This window comes from Sceloporus occidentalis, unplaced genomic scaffold (assembly GCF_023333645.1).
Source record: "Sceloporus occidentalis isolate IW3139 unplaced genomic scaffold, rSceOcc1.0.p SCAF_8, whole genome shotgun sequence".
In the NCBI taxonomy this organism is placed as follows: Eukaryota; Metazoa; Chordata; class Lepidosauria; order Squamata; family Phrynosomatidae; genus Sceloporus; species Sceloporus occidentalis.
Window position 1 is genome coordinate 28293139 of NW_028316988.1, and position 18028 is coordinate 28311166.

Here is an 18028-nt window from a genome sequence, read left to right on the forward strand (position 1 = left end):
GACTTGGTGCAGCCCTGCTTTGTGAAGGAACATGTTTCCCAGCATGCCTTGTGTTCAATCTTTATTCTATTCAATCTCTCCGAAGCGGACCTAGGAACAACTCTCGCGAGGCTGTGTAATTCTCGCGAGACTAGGCGAGACTTGCGCTCAATCTATTTAAGAGTAAGAAGGGGAGCTAATGAGAACTCTCGCGAGACTAGGTATATGTCTCCCGAGAGTAGGCGAAGGGCCGTTTCCCCCCGTGCCTTGTGCTCAACCTCTCTCTGTTAAAGTGAGAAGCGGATTTAGTGAGAGCTCTCGCGAGGTTAGGCATATATCTCAGGAGACTAGGCGAAGGGCCGTTTCCCAGCGTGTTTTACGCTTAAGCGTCTTATTCTTAATCGGTGAGAAATAAGGCCCTGACACTCTCGCGAGAATAAGTATAATTCTCGCGAGAAGAAGAGAGACGAGAATACATTTTTTCCCAGCGTGCCTTGCGCTCAACCTCTCTGTTCAACGGTGAGGGGAATTCTCGCGAGACTGAGGCGTTTTGAAAGGAGCCCTGGCGAACCCTCGCGAGACGTGAACCAGCGAGACCCGCCGGGACTCCATTTCCCGGCGTGCCCTGGGCCTCGTCCTCCTTTGAGCCGCTTTCCTTGAGGGGCCGAAAGAAGCCTTGCAGGATGCTGGAGGAGGCCGGGGAGGAGGTGCTGGGCTCGGTGCTGCTGAAGGCCTCCTGCCTGCCGCTGAGCTTCTTGGTCGTCGTGCCCGCCGTGCTGCTGCTGCTCCTGGGGCCTCCGCCGGCCTCTGCCGCCCACGAGTTCACCGTCTACCGCATGCAGCAGTACGAGCTCGGAGGGCAGCCCTACGGTGGGTCTCCGCAGGGAGGCCCTGGAAGGAGGGGAGCCTAAGACTGGGGAAGTAACCCGGTTTGGGCCCGCTTTAACACTATTCTGGCTCAAGGCTATGGAATTCTGGGAGTTGGAGTTTGTTGTGGGCCCAGAGCGGAGCGGAGCTCCGCTCTGGGCCCACAACAAACTCCAACTCCCAGAATTCCATAGCAGAGAGTCAGACAACAAGTTAAAGCGGGTCCAAACCGGGTTATTTATCCAGTCTGGATGCAGCCAAAGAGGGAATCAATGGCCCAGAGCCATTGCCTTCCCCTGAGGCTGAGAGAGTGTGACTCGCCCAAGGGTCACCCCTGGATTCGAACCCTAGCCTCCCAGAGTCCAAGGCTCAAACCACTACGTTACGCCGTCGCTCCAGTATCAACTAAAGGATAAGCGGGATTGCCATGGACCCAGAAAGTCCGTGGCTGTCGTCTGCTTCAGGAGAAAGTCGGTGAATAAAACAGTCACGGAGCGGAGTCTCCTTCCTTGGAGGCTGTCTTTAAACAGAGGCTGGAGGGCCATCTGTCAATGGGGATGCTTTGATGGAGAGTTCCTGCATGGCGGAATAAAGGGGTTGGACTGGATGTCCCTTGCGGTCTCTTCCAACTCTATGATTCCCTATAGGACAATAATGCCGCTTCAAAGCTATGTATGGTCGGAGGGAGCGGCGATGCTAGCGTGCGCCGGTTGGGCTTTGCAACAAAGCGGGTTAAAATGTATGTTTTCCCAGAGGGAGCGGCGATGTTCCTATAATGGCGTCTCAGTCTCTGTAGCGATAATGACAGCGATGCATAATTGAGGCGTCCTCAGAGGGAGCCGAGAATAATAATGTGTTGGGCTTTCTCCGGTTATAAGTACTAATTGAGGTATTCTCAGAGGGAGCCGTGATAAGGATGCATTAGTTTTCCCTCTCTGGTTCTAATGACGGTAATGAATGTAATGTACATGTTGTCGGCCGGAGCAATGGGATTAGAAGAATGCGGCGAAGGGTAGTCCAAAACACACTGCAGAAATCATCCAGTTCAGGATCGCTTTAACTGCCCTGGCTCAGTGCTAGGGAACCCTGGCGATGGTACTTTATTGTGGCACCGGAGATCTTTGACAGAGAAGGCTGAATGTCACACAAAACTACAGTTCCCAGGATTCCCCGCCACTGAGTGGTCTCAAAGTGGATTATTTCTGCAGTGTGTTTTGAATCTCTGTATTGCAGTAGTAATAGTTTGTGCATCATCAGGGGGAACAGGGATATAAGAATAATGATGTGCCAGTCTCTTACTTCTTCCACACCACAGAAATAAAACAGTTTGACACCACTTTAACTGAAATGGTGTTAAGTCCGTGTTTGTTTTGCACCAGGTTAATAGTGAGGAGAAGAATGCATTTTGTAGGCCTGTAATAAGCCCATCCCTGGATTAAGGGAACAGTAAAGGATCAAAGTTCTCTTGTCGAACAGAGGGAGGTTTCCATATCTCTAGATCCAGAGTGTTGACTTGGCTGCTTACTAGCCCTCTTCTCTCTCCTTATCTCTCTCGGCAGGGACTAGGAATGCTGTGCTTAACACAGAAGCGCGCACCGTGGAGGCGGATGTGCTGAGCCGCCGCTGCGTGATGATGCGGCTGATGGATTTCTCCTATGAACAGTACCAGAAGGCCCTCCGCCAGTCGGCCGGCGCTGTGGTGATCATACTGCCCCAGAGCATGTCGTCGGTGCCTCAGGACGTCATCCGGGTAAGCATCCCATTGAGGTCAGGAGGAAAGTAGTTTGTGTCAGGCTTCGTATGGTGACTGCAATATAGAATCATAGAGTTGGAAGAGACTCCAAGGTTCATCCAGTCCAACCCCATTCTGCCATGCAAGAACTTACAATCAAAGTACCCCCAACAGATGGCCATCCAGCCTCTGTTTAAAGGCCTCCAAAGAAGGAGACTCCACCACACTCTGAGGGAAAGCAATCCACTGTCGAACAGCCCTTACTGTCAGGACAGTCCTTAAGGTTTAAGTGGAGTATCTTTTCCTGTAGCGTGCATCCATTGTTCTCTAGGATGAAGTGAGCGCTCAAAACAAGTCAGTGTTGTTGCATCTAATGCACTTCTGCAAGAGTTGAGGTCCAGTTGCTTACGGTGTATCCAAAAGATAATACATTTGGACCTCAACTTTTGTGAGGGCTAGGGATGGAGCCCTCTCTCTCCTGCAAAAGTGGAAAAATATGGACTGTGCATATGAAAAAAAGAATATGGGCCTGCTATATTTGTTTACATTTTTATAGGCATATGTAGGTCCTCCAGTGCATCTCCGGTCAGCTTCCATCTGATGTTGATCAGAGAATTGCACTGGAGGATCTACAAATGCCTAGAGAGGACATACTTTTTTGCTATGGGGTCAGATCTGCGAGTAGTCAAATCTATGAATGCTTTAACTGCAAAATGTGGAGAGATGGCTATATTTCATTAGCCATATGGGCAGGTCAGATTCAGTAGTAGTCTACCTTGTGTATTGCTCCCACTGAAGTGGATGTGAAAACATCACACAAGTGTGGCAAACCTAAAATTGAAAGTTATTCTGGAAAGCAGGGATGCAAACCTTTGGCCCTCAGCTCCCATCAGCTTCTACCAGCATGGTCATTGTGGGAGCTTTTAGCTGAAACACTTGGAAGGTCAGATCTTTCCCAGCCTGACTGAGAGGGTAGATGTAAACTCTCCCAAAGCACCTGCACCCAGTTTTCTTTTTTGCAAGTCTTTCTCCTCAGTTTCCCTTTCACTTTCCTCCTCAGCAATTCATGGAAATTGAGCCAGAAATGCTGGCCATGGAAACCATTGTGCCAGTCTACTTTGCTGAGGAAGACGACGAGCTCCTCTCCATCTATGAGCAAACGCAGGCTGCTTCTGCTTCACAAGGCTCAGCCTCAGCTGCTGAAGGTAGATCTGTTTTTAAAAAACACTTGGGCACCTACAAAGATTGTTTCTGTGATCTTTCAGATGTTCCCCAAATGCATTGTGCACGTTGGTGGTATGAGAACTCAAGCATAGCTTGGCCAGGCCCAAGTTCAGCTTGGATACTTGGTACATCTGACCTCGAGGTTATTGTTGATCAAAAGTTAGACATGAGCCAGCACTGTGATGCTGAAGCAAAGAAGGCATATCTTAACCTGCATTAATAGAATCAGGCCTGTTACAGACTGCCAAAATAAAGCTGCTTTGGGTCTCTTTGGAGGTATGCTATTTAAATGATGCATGGGTCTTAAGAGTCCAGAGGTCACGCCAAAGCCACACTCCATTCCTAAGCACCGGAGTGCAGCTTTGGTGCAGCTTCCGGATTCTTAGGGTGCATGCATCATTTAAACAGCATACCTCCAAAGAGACCCGAAGCAGCTTTATTTTGGCAGTCTGTAACAGGCCATAGTTTCCAAGTCAAGGGGAAGCATAGTGCACTATATTCTGCACTACTCAGACCTCATCTGAAGTCCTGCATTCAGTTTTAGGTGCCTCACTGTAAGGAGGATAGTTCAACGCTTGAACCACTACATCACACTTTGGTTTTGCTTTTCTTGTTGTGTGCCTTCAAGTCGTTTCCAGCTTATGGAGACATTAAGGCAAAACTATCATAGGTTTTTTTTTACATTGGTTCATAGAGGCGTTGCCCATGTCTTACTTTGAGGGTGAGAGAGTGTGACCTGCCCATGTTCACCCAATGAACCTCATCCATGGCTGAGCAGGATTTGAACCCTGGTCTCCAGAGCAGTAGCACAACACTCAAACCACTGCACCATGCTGGTCCTCTTGGATGTCTTACCTCTGCTTTTATTGACATTGACTACTTTGTTCTTCTAGCTGATTGTTATTTTTAAATTGTTTTGTTCAACACTATGTTTTTTAACAACAATATCTAAATACTAAAGAATTACTACGTATCCATAATATGTCTCTTGACAATATTCAGATTAGTTCTGATTAAAAAATCCCCATTATGTATCCATAAAATGTAAGCGAACAGGAAGGTTTCCTCCTTCTGTAAACCCTTGTGTGTGACATTCCCAATGCATTTTGTATATTTTTATTAGTTTAAGACATATAACATACAGACTTAAATTATGCTCAGTCTGAAAGCTTTCTGATATAATGCTGTTTTTCATTTTCAACTCCTTGTTCAATAGTATTGAATGTATAGGATATAAATCAAAATAGTTCTAGATAGGTGCTGCTTGACGCTTACATACTCCTGGTCACAAGGGTGGGCAGGGTGCAGCCTGTGGGCCAGTTTTAGGGCCTCCGGGGTTCACAATTGTTTTTGTTTCCAAATGCTCTCTAAGATGTTTTGGTTAGGCAACTTTGCCATACATTTTGTCCCACGAGAGGCTTTTTTAAAAACAGGAATCATAGAATCATAGAGTTGGAAGAGACCACAAGGGCCATCCAGTCCAACCCCCTGCCATGCAGGAAATCCAAATCAAAGCATCCCCGACAGATGGCCATCCAGCCTCTGTTTAAAGACCACCAAGGAAGGAGACTGTGACAAGGAAGGAATAGTGAATAGGATCCAATACTAACAGCCATATGTATACAAATAACAGGACTGATCACTCTCTAGTTTTGTGTTCTCTGTCTAGTTCTGTTGCACACTGCAACTGCCAATGGCTTCCAGATGGTGACTAGTGGGTCACAGAGCAAAGCAGTCAGCGACTGGCTCATCACAAGTGTGGAGGTGAGTCTGGATGCACTTCAAGCCAAGGTGTGCTTTCCAAAGGGAATGTTCTTAGGCTCAGAGAGCAAAGGCTGTCCTTTAAAAAAATCATATCCAAATTAATCCTTCTCCCCGCGGGCATGTTATACTTGTTGAGTCTCCCTTATCTGAAATGCCTGGGACCAGAAATATTTGGGATTTGGGGAGCTTTTGGAATACCTGTATTTGCATATACGTACATAGTGAGATATCTTGGAGATGGGAATCTAAACACAAAATAAATTTATATTTCATATACGCCTTATAGACCTAGCATGAAGGTAATTTTATACAATACATTTGATATTTTTTTGGCATGAAACGTTTGTGTACACTGAACCGTCAGAAACCAAAAATGTCAAGGTGTCGGCCACCCATGAAAAAGGTTTTGGTTTTTGGATTATTTCGAATTTCAGAATTTTGGATAGGGGAGACACAACCTGTATTTATATGACAATTAGAAACCATATCACTGAATCAGATAATTAGTTGCAAATGTGGGGTAGATAATAACCAGTTATAAAAAATGGAATCTCTATCCCTGAGTCATTTGTGCTTTCTGTAGATTTGCAAATTTATCAAGAGGCAGGATGAATAAGGTGCTAAGGTGCTTAGTTTATGTTTCAAGGTTTCAGGCTTTCTTAGTCTGATTTTCTTTCTCTAAGACAGATTCATACTGTACATTTCCTTTTTTTTTTTTTTTGCTTCATTGGGTATATTTATACGGTGCCCTCTAGACACCTTACAAAAGTGTATGGAGCTGAATATCTAAACCTGGGGCATTAAATAAGCACTTTGTCTATATTCAGCCTTTTCTCTAAGAATGGGGCTCAGAAATGAGACGGAGGGAGGGGAACAGAGGCAGGAATAACAGCAGGGAAGAATATGCATGTTGTGCTCATGTCCAGCTTCTGCTCAGTCCCATTGTGACATGTGGCTTATTTAGTTACTTATTTAACTTATACCCACTACCACAGGACTCTTTGGTGAGAACATAGGAGATGCCCTTCTGAGTGGCTGCTCCAATTCACAGGAAGCTATTGCTGGCCCCTTCTCTGCTCTTCTTTTGCCATCAGGCGAAGACCTTGTTTAAGCAGCTTTTATTTAAAAATTGCTTGCAAGGAGCCTTCTTGTGGGGAGGGGGGTACTTTAGTTTTGCCTTATCTGGGTTTTATATTATTTTATATTGTTTCATTTGTTTTATTGTTTGTGAACCACCTTGGGCTCCTGACTGGGACAGGGGAGATATATAACTGCAATGAATGAAGGTCTGAGGAACCTGTGGCTTATCAAACATACTCAGTTTCTCATCAACCCACCCATCCTGGTCACTGGCAAAGTATGATGGGAGCAGTGGTTTCCTGGCTTCTTGTCTCCAGATGGACTGCTTTTCTGGGTTATTCAAAGCAGCTTGCAGTAATGAGAAGCAAAGTGTTAATGGAAGATAAGAGGGGTTGGTTTGCTTGAAAGTGGTGTGGCAATAGAAGTTGCTTTAATTTTAGCATTTCCTTCTCCCCTCTAGGGGCGGCTGACTGGTCTGGGAGGTGAGGACTTGCCTACTATTGTCATAGTAGCTCACTATGATTCTTTTGGGGTAGCTCCGGTAAGTTACTGCTGGCAAAGCATCTCATGTCTTTACCTCTTGTACACCTTGCACCTGAAGTTTATATTAATCTGCTCTGTAAGTTTGGGTAGGCTTGCACTTCTGGTATGGCTGTTGGTGTATTTCCAAGTGGTATGTAACCTAATTCCTTTAAAGTCCACAGTGTAAAAGAAAGAGGCAGGCAGACTCCATCCTTTGTTAGAAAGTGATGGCTACTAATGGTTTGTACTTCGTCTCACTACCTTTTCCTCTTTCCCCAGTTCTAGCACAGGGCACTTGAGGAGGGGAATGTGTTCAAAGGTTATTGGACTGGAGCTGTTGGCCTCCATCATTATTTGATCATGTGCATTGTTCCAGGTTTCAGTCCATCAAAATCTGAAGGGCCCCATAGAATCATGTGGCAGGCCTCCCCTGCCCATAAAGTCCAATCCCCTGCTCAGTGCAAGAACTATTATTTTATTTATTTCAAGGATTTATATCCTGACTTTCTCCCACAGTGGGATTCTAGAGCATTCTGCTAGAGCATCTCCAGCAGGTAGATATCCAGCCCCTTTTTGAAGATGTTTGGAGAAAGAGCCCTCATCGCCTCTATAAGTCATTGCTTTCTTCCATTGCCAAACTGCTCTAATCTTTTGAAGTACAATCAAAATCTGCCCCCTTGTAACTTCAGACCATTAGACTTGGTTCTACCCTCTGAGGCAGCAGAGAACAAACCTTCCCCCTCCTCTCTGGGACACCCCTTGAGGTATTTAAAGAATCATCATGCCACCCCTCCATCTTCTCTTCACCAAGCTGAACACACCAACCTCCCTCAATCTTTACTCCTATGTTTTGTTCTCCATTCCTCTTATTCTTGTTGCCCTTCTCTGAATTTGCTCCAACTTGTCTATTTCCTTTTTAAAATGTGGCCCCAGAACTGAACCAATACCCGAGGTGAGTCCCAACTAGTGCAGAATATAGTGGGACCCTTAAATGTTCCTCTGATTCAGCTAGATCTAATGGTTTGCTTTTGGGATCTCAGCAAGGCATGCAGAGAGAGCTGCACCCTCGTAACCATTTACCGTCAGCATCTGGTATTCTGTGGCAGATTGCTTCCTATTCCTTTGTTTAAAGATTCCATCTCCCATTTTTGGTAATATAAATAAATACTTCAAACGTTTGTGGCCATGATGCAGCAGACATTTTGACTTCCCGCTGGCTGTTCATTTGATGTATGGGGATGATATAGCAGGATTTGCAACATTTCTCATTTCCTCTCCTCCACTTCTCTCTTGGTGCTGAGTTTGCAGAATCATCCCTGTTAGTTGTAAGACTCACTTTGATTCTCTGAAGGAAAAAAAGAAAGATGCTGGCTCACTTACTACAGACCAAGACCACCACTACTTACTACAGACCAACACAAAAGCATCACGAACTTGGTCAATAATGCAGTAAACCTATCCAGCCACACATTAAGTCAGTCAGAAGCATCTATCCTTTGGCCCATCAAAACCTGCACACATTATCCAGTTCTGTGGTGGTCTGAAGGCTTTTTCTCCACCATCTACAATTCAAGGAATATTACAAGGAAAGGAAAACCAGCCAGGACAATACCTCACAAGCATCACCTTAATCTCCACAACCTGACAATGGACATTGCACCGACACACAAGAAAAATCTAACATTAGACTCTCTTTGTCATCTTCTTTCAGTGGCTGTCTCATGGTGCTGACTCCAATGGCAGTGGTGTAGCTGTGCTTTTGGAGCTGGCCAGGCTGTTCTCCCGTCTCTACACCTACAAACGGACCCACGCGGGGTAAGAAAGGTCTGGTTGGGGAGGCAGAAAGTGGACTTTCTCTTCTTGGAAGCGTCTTACCCAAGACGGTTATGCCTTCACAAAAATAACTCCTCCTTTGTGTTCCAATGACACAGGTACAATCTGCTATTTTTTGCCTCTGGAGGTGGCAAGTTTAATTATCAAGGGACCAAGCGGTGGCTGGAAGACAACCTGGATCACACAGGTGTGGAAGTCAAGGGCATTCTTGCTAGGTGGGGAGGTTTTAGGTGCAGGTGTTGGCTTTGCTTAGAAAGTGGCTGTTGTTGGGAAGGTCAGATAAGAGGTTGATTTCACCAGGAGAGTGAAACTTATTCTATGCTTGCAGATTCATGACATAAATAGCTAGTTAACCAGACTTGTGACTTGCCTAGCCTTGACAACCACACAGTTTTTTTAAACATGTGGAGCGAGTTTCTTCTCCATGATCTATAACACTGTGGAATAAATAAATTTGGAAAGGTACCCAAGGGGCTATCTTACTCCAACCCCCTGCCAGGCAGGAATACACAGCTGAAACACTCCCAAAAAATCACCATCCAGTCTCTAGAGTTGGTGTCAAAAAACAAGCTCAGTTTCATCTGTTACTCCAGAGACTGAGCTCAAGAAACGTGAGAGAGCAATGGGTGATAGTTTTGCCCCCAACCAAATTATCTTCCTCTCAGCTGAATTGGAAGTTACCTCAAGAGTTATCCAGTCCAACTCCATTCTGCCATGGAAGAATAAACATTCCTAACAGATGGCTGTCCAACCTCTGTTTAAAGACCCCAAAGCAGGAGAGTTTATCACCCTCTGAAGCATTTCTTGGATGTAGATAGAGATAGATAGATAGATAGATAGATAGATAGATATTCATCTATGCATACACACACACACACCACCTTTTCTCCATAGAGTTTGCAACAACATACTTGGTTTTCATTGCATCTCCCCATCAAAGACCTTGTGAGGTAGTTTAGGCAAAGAAAGACTTTCACCGAAGCTCACCTATTCAGTATTTGCAGTCAAACCAATGTTTGAATTGTGGCCTTCCTAGTCTGCTGATCGCTACACCACATTGTTATCCATCCATCATTCTGTTCTCACTGTAGAATCACAGGAGTTGGGCCGCAAGGATTTTAAGTCCAAATGCTGTCCTTCCAACTGTTTTAGATTTAAACTCTCAGAATCCTATACCATTGGCCAAGATGGCTGAGACTTCTGGGAGCTGAAGCCCAAAACACCTGGAAGACCAGAGTTTGGGAATCACTGTTCTAGTTCAGTCTTTTTGCCCTTGGGGGAATTCCCAACTAAACCATTTGAATTTCCCTATTATATGTTCAGATTTACTGGTTGCCAGAAGATCTGGTAGTCCTCCAGACCATTGTTATTTCCTCACTTTGGCAGTGTCTTGTTTCAGATTCCAGTTTGCTGCAGGACAATGTGGCATTTGTCCTCTGTTTGGACACCTTGGGGAGGGGGAGGAGCCTTCACCTGCATGTCTCTAAGCCTCCAAAGGAAGGGACCCTCCAGCATGCATTTCTGAAGGAACTGGAACAGGTACGTCAGGGGGTTGGTTTGGGGTTGTGGTTGATGTGGTACCAACTGAAGCAAGTTTTTGCTCACAAAATAAATATTAAGTTGACTCACCCCAACATCACATCCCATTTTGGCTAAAGGACTGCTCCTCCTCTCCTCCCACCACACTCTCTCCCATGTCCCAACACAGCTTATTGACCTGTCAGGAGAGAGTAGGTAAAATTAATTAAAATGGCAAGTAAAATTACTCACTGAAGTCCGTCTGAAAAAGAAAGTTCTACCCCAGTTTCCAAAAGTTATTAACAAGGGAGATTGGTCTTCTTCAGGGATTGAAGAGTCTAGGGGATTGGTCTTCTTCAGGGATTGAAGAGTCTAGGGGATGCCTCTGAGAAGGCCCTCTCCTTAATCCTGACCAGACCTGTCTCCAAAATTTTTAGATGTCGAAGACACCTTTGACTGCAAAAGGTAGGAAGGTCTATACAGGATGAGCCAGTCATGTTCTTATTTTGTTTGCCCTAGGTGGTGGCCAGTCAGTTCCCAGAGGTGAGGTTCTCCATGGTGCACAAGAAAATCAACCTGGCGGAGGACATGTTGGCATGGGAACATGAACGCTTTGCCATCCGCCGCCTTCCTTCCTTCACCGTCTCCCACCTCGAGAGCCATCGAGACAGCCTCCGCAACAGCATCATGGACGTGAGGTCAGCTTCTGGGTGAGGAGGCTGTGATACGGACTTGAGTGCTGATAAGGGCGCCGTGTAGGTGTCTGCTGGTGGAGAGTTTGGCCCTGTTCCTCTGCTTCTAGTCTAATCCTGTGTTGTTGTTGTTGTCATCAAATTATAATTTATATCCTATGATCATTATGTTATTATATTATACATTATAATACTATTATAGAATTATAGTATACACTATGGAGCCTGTGTGGTGTAGTGGGTTGAGTATTGAACTAGGTTGCTGGGAGATCAGGGTTCAAATCCCCACGCAGCCATGGAAATCCAGTGGGTGGCCTTGGGCAAATCCCACTCTGTCAGCTTCAGCGAATGGCAAAGGCAACCCTTCCTCTGAGCAAATTGTGCCAAGGTTACCATTAGTCACAAATGACTAAGAAGTCACATAACAAAATTATACACTGTACAGTAATATGCATTATAGTATAATATAATACGTATTATTTTTAAATAAATACTATAATGTAGAAGAGACGAGATGCTGCTGTGTTGCATTATCTTTGCGCGCGCTCTCTCTCTTTCTGTCATCTGTAAAAATAGTTCTCATGCTGTTATCTCTCCTTTCCCCTTTCCTCACAGGGCAAGAGTTGACCCCAAAATTCTAACCCGCAACACCCGCATTATCGTGGAAGCGTTGACGCGGGTCATCTACAACCTAACAGAGAAGGTAACATCCCCCCCTCCCCAACATTACAATGTTATTGTAAGCTTCCCAGACATCTCCCTCGGAATGTAATGGAGTCTCCTTCTTTGGAGGTCTTTAAGCAGAGGCTGAATGGCCATCTGTCTGGGATGCTTTGATTGAGATTTCCTGCATGGCAGAATGGGGTTGGACTGGATGGCCCTTGTGGTCTCTTCCAACTCTATGATTCTATGATCTAATGATATGGGGCTGGATAGAAATACTGTAAATAAATGAATGTCTTCCTGGCCACTTTGTACTGGTTTATTGGGGGATGGTCTCTGTTGCCTTCTTTGGTTCCTCCCTTCCCAAAATGCTCATCTGTTGACCCTTCAGGCTCAAGGAGAGGTGAAACTGTAGGACCTATTCCATTGTCTTTGTAAAGAGACCAGTTTGGCTTATGGCCAACCTGTTCATTATTGTATATTGGAGTGGGCAATTGTGTGAGGGGAAAGAGGCTAATTCCCCCCTCCAAATTGTCCCACAGGCTGCTCCTTTCCACAGCAAGCAAAATACCTCAATTCTCCCTTTGCTGTCCCTGTCCAAATGGCAACAGGAACATGACATGTGCCTCTTCGGCTCCTGGCTGTTCCTGAACCACTAAGGAAGAAGGTAGCCTAGCTTTCACTCAGGGCACTTTAGCTCATATAAAGGCAAAGGTCTTGTGCAAGAGGGTGCTGGATACTTCTTTCTGCAACCTGTGGAAAGGATTTAGGCTGACATAAGAGAGAAACTGGGAGACAACCATGGAATCTGATGTCTCGGGAGATATAAAAGAATGACTCCTGCGCATCTTGCAACATTTAACACTTTACATTGTAAGCCGGGACTGTGCCAGTCTTAGCCATGAGCAGGTTCTGTCCTCCTCCATTGGCTGGTTGAAACACTAAATAGACCCATTCCTATACATGCAACAATTTTTTTGCAGGCCTGCTGGTAAGACCCTCTGTGGAGGTTTAAGAAGGGATGCTTGAGTGTATGTTTGGTTTTAATTTTCCTTCTGCTTACATTTTCCCCTCTGAGTTGTGTTTGTTTGACTCTAAGCCCTGAGGCACAGAAGGTCTTTGTGAAGCACCTAGAAAACTTAAAAGGGGAGAGAGAAATGTGGGAATCATTTCCAGCCTTCACTGTTGTCTTCCTGTCTTCCCTTTTTTCCACTAGGGAGTGCCTGCCAGCCTCCAGATATTCACAGAACAGATGGTAAGCGTTGCCTAGCAAGAGAGGAGGGAGTCGGTTGGGCACTGTGGGAAGGAGACAGAGGGAATGCAGTGTGGGCTTGGACTTGCCCAGAACGGTCCAACTGCCTCTGCATTTCTCCTTCTGCAGCAGATCCAGCAGGAGCAAATGGAGGCGGTGATGGACTGGCTCACCAGCCAGCCAAGGGCTGCCCAGCTGATTGACAGGGACAGCACTTTCATCAACACACTAGAGTATTACATGAGCCGCTACCTGAAAGATGTCAAGCAGCATCACGTGAAGGCGGACAAGCGGTGAGGATGGTGGAGGAGGGCTGTTGATGGGGAATTGTTTCTTTTTAGCCACACCAGGAAAGACTTAGTATACCATGCTGGTGAATCAAGGATCAAGGTTGGTTTAGAACAGGGGTACCCAGAGGGTGTGAGTGGCTGGACGGGCATCTCTTGGGGGTGCTTTGATTGTGTTTTCCTGCATGGCAGTGATTTGGACGATGGCCCTTGAGATCTCTTCCAACTCTATGATTCTGTGAGATGGAATTTTAAGGGATGCAACAAAGATACTTCTGTGAATCTGGATTCAGTTCCCTTTTGTCAGTCAAGACAAAGTCTAGGAAGGAAGGCTGGTATGAAGTCTTCAACGAGAAAGTAATGCTCAGTCAGACACACCAGGTCTGTCTGCCTAAGGCAGCCTATGCTAGGTTCCTTGTAGCCCGCTGCTTTGTGTGATTGCCCAAGAAATGCCAAATTGTTTTTGACCACCAAGAGAAGGCTTTCATTTTGTTTTGTTTCTCTGCTTTATGACAAACAGGGATCCCGAGTTCGTTTTCTACGACCAGCTGAAGCAAATAATGAATGCATATAGGTAAGACTGGACCTGAAGACCCATAACAGCTACAGCAACAAATGTTAGGTGTTTGCATGTGTGAATGTGGCTTTTGTTCTTTCAGAGTGAAGCCTGCCATCTTTGACCTCCTCCTGGCTCTCTGCATAGCAGCATACCTCGGGGTGGCTTACGTTGCCGTCCAAGTGAGTTGGTAGCCTACTACAGATTGGTAGCCTACTACATTTTAAAAAAAAAACTTTGTTGAAAACAAATGATGCAGGCTGAATCTCCTGTATCTGAAATGCTTGGGATCAGAAGTTACTAGAAAGTTTGGGACTGCAGTGCCCACAATGATGATGATGATTATTTTATTTTGGCCCTATGGGGCTGCGTCCTCTTCGCAGCCCTGATTTAAAGTGTGGTCCAGTGGAACCCAGCTAGAGACAGTGTGGTGCATGGTTTGAGCATTGGACTAGCAATAGCAGCAGCTATTATATACCGCTCCATACCACCTAAGCAGTCTCTAAGCAGTTTACAACTGTAAGCTAATTGCTCCCAACAAGCTGGGTACTCATTTTAGCAATCTCAGAAGGATGAAAGCCTGAGTCAAGCCTGAGTCCTGGCTGGTACTGAACTCGCAACCTTATGGTTTGTGAGTGAGTGGCTGCAGTACAAGCAGGACTAGGATTCTGGAGACCAGGGTTCGAATCCTAGCTCGGACATGTAAACCCACTGGAGACAGGTCACACTCTCTGAGCCTCAGAGGATGGAAATGAGAAACCCTCTCTGAAGGAACATGGGAATAAAGCCCATGATAGGGTTGGCATAAGTCAGAAATGGCTTGAAGGTACACAACGGTAAACCAGCTAAGATCCTACAACTTCCGTTTACATTTTTACTTCCTTTCTCCCCTCCTTCCTGCCTTTTTGTTTTAGCATTTTGGTCTTCTCTATAAACTGGTGCAGCGGTTATCTCTCAAATCCAAGCAGCAGTGAAAAGAAGAAAAAGCAGAGCTGCTGCTGGAATGAGTCTGTCAAGGCTGCCTGGTTCTCCTTGCAATGGCTGCTGCTGCCCTGGGTTCCCCCGTTCCTGCCCTGTTTCGCTACACTGGAGTGGGGAGCAAACACTGCAATTTTTTAAAGAACAACAACACTCAACTCCCTGGCATTTTTGCAAACCCGCATCTCTCTTTCCACTCCTCCCTCGGGACAGAACCGTAGGTACCTGTCACTCCTTCCAGAATAATCCAACAATGGATGGTGATTTCTTTTCTCCTCTCTCCTCCTCCTTCGCCTTCCCCTCTCTGGACAAAGACATTTCCATAAATGCAAAGCTGCTATTGAAGAAGCAAGCGATGTGTGCCATAGCTTTGTGGTGGGGGTGAGCAGGAACTCTGGGGTATGGTCTTAAGGTTTGGGGCCCGCCTGTCAAATGGAGAACTTGAAAAGGAGGTATTGGTTTATGTTTTGGGTTTCTTTTTTTAAAAACAAAACATGCACATGTAAATTAAAGAGAACTACTAAGAGGTTTCTCTTTCTACTTGTTGGGCTTTGATTTCAGGACTTCTGGTTCAGGCTGAACCCTGGCTTAAGTGTGTTTCTCTCTGTGTGTTTTAAGACGGATTTTGCCCCACAGGCGGGCAAATGAGAGGCAGGGAATTAACCAGTGGGCTGTGTTTCTATGTGGGCACCTTCAGGAAGAGTCAGTGTGGTGTAGCGGTTTGCAACTAGGACTCTATGATACCAGGGTTCGAATCCCTGCTCAGCCATGGAAATGGGCAAGTCACGCTCTCTCAGCCTCAGAGGAAGGCATAGGTAAAGGTCCTCTAAAAACTGGCCAAGAAAGCCCCAGGATAGGTGCACCGTAAGGTCGCCATAAGTCAGAAATGACTTGAAGGAACACAACAACCTTCAGGAATGGCTGCCTGCTGAATTTTCACAGGTTTCTCGATGATGATGATGATGATGATAATGGTATCTTGCCTTTTCCTGAAGATTGAGACTCGAGGCATCTTACAAATGGAAATGATTCCAGTATATTCACAACACAGAGAACCAATGTGATGTAATGGCTCCAAATGTAGAGATAGATACGAGCCTGGAGCATGAATATAATAATAATAATAATAATAATAATAATAATAATAATAATAATAATAATAATAATAATAATAATAAGTTATAACATGTTATAATACAAAGCCCTGCAAAACTCAAAGATTGTGATTTTATAAGTTATATGAAAGCTTGATAAAATGACACACACACACACACATCCATGTTCAGCAAATATATTTTCCGGTTCTGAGTCTATAAATGAAAAGGTTTGTCCTTTAGCATTTCTGGATCAAATCCATATAAAGTTGTAATCATCCCCTCCAGCAAAAAGAGAAAAAGCACATGCTATCTGCTGTGTGCAGATAATATAAATAAATGGGGCAGTGTATTAATATCTACTTAGCCAAAGCCGGGAGGAGGGATTTCAACCGGGGAGCGAAACCAATGTTTGGAAGTCTGTAAGAGCCCAAAAGAAGAATGTGGGACGCCGACCGTCGTAAATCCTGGTTCCCATTAGCAAATTGGATGCCCTTTTCCCCCCCTCAAAAATGGCTACTCTTAAATACCGGTTCATTTTTCATCAAATTTGCTAATGGGTAGGAAAGGATTTAAAAAGGGCCTTGCAAAATGTTTGTCGTTCAGTTAATTTATTGTGCAGCTTTTTATCCCAATGGCAATGGCTATTAGCTGCTGTGTCGCTTGGGACAGTGCATCCTCCCAAAGTTTGGTTTGCCATGGCACCAGAGCTCTGTGAAAGAGAAGGCTATACATCTCACAAAGCTACCAATTCCAGAATTGGAGTTTGCATGCATGCGTGCTTTAAAAAGGCGACCTAAAATGTTGTAGTTCTCTCCATCGGTGATCTCAAAGAAGAATACGAGTCTGTACCGAAGGTAGAAGTAACATGGAAAAAATAGGGAGAGGGTCCACTTGTCAACCGGTTCCACTTTCTGACAGTCCTCCACGGAAGAGTAAAGCGGATCGACACGTTTCAGCCAGATTTTCCTTTGAAACTAACCATGCGCCCGTGTGCAATGAAAACGCCAGGTCTCAAAAATGTTTTCAATCTCCTTGAGACGACTTGAAGGTTTCCAGGGATGACTTTTCCTTTCATCAGCTTTCTGACAACTTTTTGACGCTTGCAAATCGCAGAGAGGTTCCACTAATTTGACAGTGGTTCCGCTCTTTCACCGGTTCTTGCCTACAAGGCTCACTCACACACTTTTGCATATATAGATATATATAGTATGCTAATTTTGCTTTTGCACACATTCAAAAGTCAGTGATGCATTCAAGTCTTTTTCTCCAAGCCTCTGCCACTGAGTCTTAACGTTGAGTCTCAAGTCCTTTCATGAATCATTTGTTATCGAATTGAGTCCAATTCATACAAGCGACTTTGAGTCCGAATCAGTCAACTCAAGTCTACATCACTGATGTATAGTGTTCAGTCAAAAATTCACCAAACAGTGATGTTTTTATTGGGCCAACCAAAATGCACAATAAACATGTTGCAAGCTTCCGAAGCTTCGCCAGCTTCTTAATTAATAATAATTTGTTTTATTTATATACCGCTATTCCAAAGATCATAGCGGTGAACAGCAAGTAAGCTAATTAGCAAGTAAGCTAATTTGCCCCCAACATTCTGGGTCCTCATTTTAGCTCCCTCCTCGGAAGGATGCAAGCCTGAGTCGAGCTTGGGCCCTTTTGCTGGTCTTGAACTCGCAACCTTGTGGCATTTAACCACTGTGCCACTTCTTCACCATGAAAGGTGTGATGAATCAAGCAGGAGATAGTTAAGATGGTATGGAGAGCCATTTCTTGGGCAACTGGGAGATTTTCAGAGTCCAGGAAATTTAACATCCATTTGCATCTCAACAAAGATACTTCCTTTGCAATCCAATGGCCTGTTACAGGCTGCCAAAATAAAGCTGCTTTGGGTCTCTTTGGAGGTATGCTGTTTAAATGATGCATGGGTCCTAAGAGTCCGGAAGTCGTGCCAAAGCCACACTCCATTCCTAAGCAC

The 18028-nt window shown here is 45.0% G+C and overlaps 1 protein-coding gene across 4 annotated transcripts; it reads left to right on the plus strand.

The window, feature by feature from the left end:
• The first annotated feature begins 534 nt into the window (after nucleotides 1-534).
• Nucleotides 535-15477, plus strand: NCLN (nicalin). Of its 4 annotated transcripts, none has more exons than XM_089535794.1 (15): nucleotides 535-849; nucleotides 2406-2596; nucleotides 3639-3783; nucleotides 5472-5566; nucleotides 7107-7187; nucleotides 8880-8983; nucleotides 9100-9188; nucleotides 10401-10540; nucleotides 11039-11229; nucleotides 11827-11914; nucleotides 13091-13129; nucleotides 13256-13419; nucleotides 13934-13987; nucleotides 14073-14151; nucleotides 14884-15477. In XM_089535794.1, the coding sequence occupies exons 1-15, from the start codon at nucleotides 663-665 to the stop codon at nucleotides 14941-14943; spliced, it is 1707 nt and encodes a 568-aa protein (XP_089391920.1). In that variant the 5' UTR covers nucleotides 535-662; the 3' UTR covers nucleotides 14944-15477. The 4 variants fall into 4 exon arrangements, with proteins under 4 accessions (XP_089391920.1, XP_089391922.1, XP_089391923.1 ...); XM_089535796.1 differs by having other exon boundaries at nucleotides 13259-13419; XM_089535797.1 differs by having other exon boundaries at nucleotides 11039-11217.
• Nucleotides 15478-18028: the final 2551 nt, after the last annotated feature.

Excerpts from the sequence above, each read along its gene's own strand:
- NCLN (XM_089535794.1), top strand. The coding sequence starts at position 663 with ATGCTGGAGGAGGCCGGGGAGGAGGTGCTGGGCTCGGTGCTGCTGAAG. Across the intron at positions 5,567-7,106 it reads GGCTCATCACAAGTGTGGAG|GGGCGGCTGACTGGTCTGGG; the intron begins GTGAGTCTGGAT and ends TCTCCCCTCTAG. Across the intron at positions 11,915-13,090 it reads TCTACAACCTAACAGAGAAG|GGAGTGCCTGCCAGCCTCCA; the intron begins GTAACATCCCCC and ends TTTTTCCACTAG.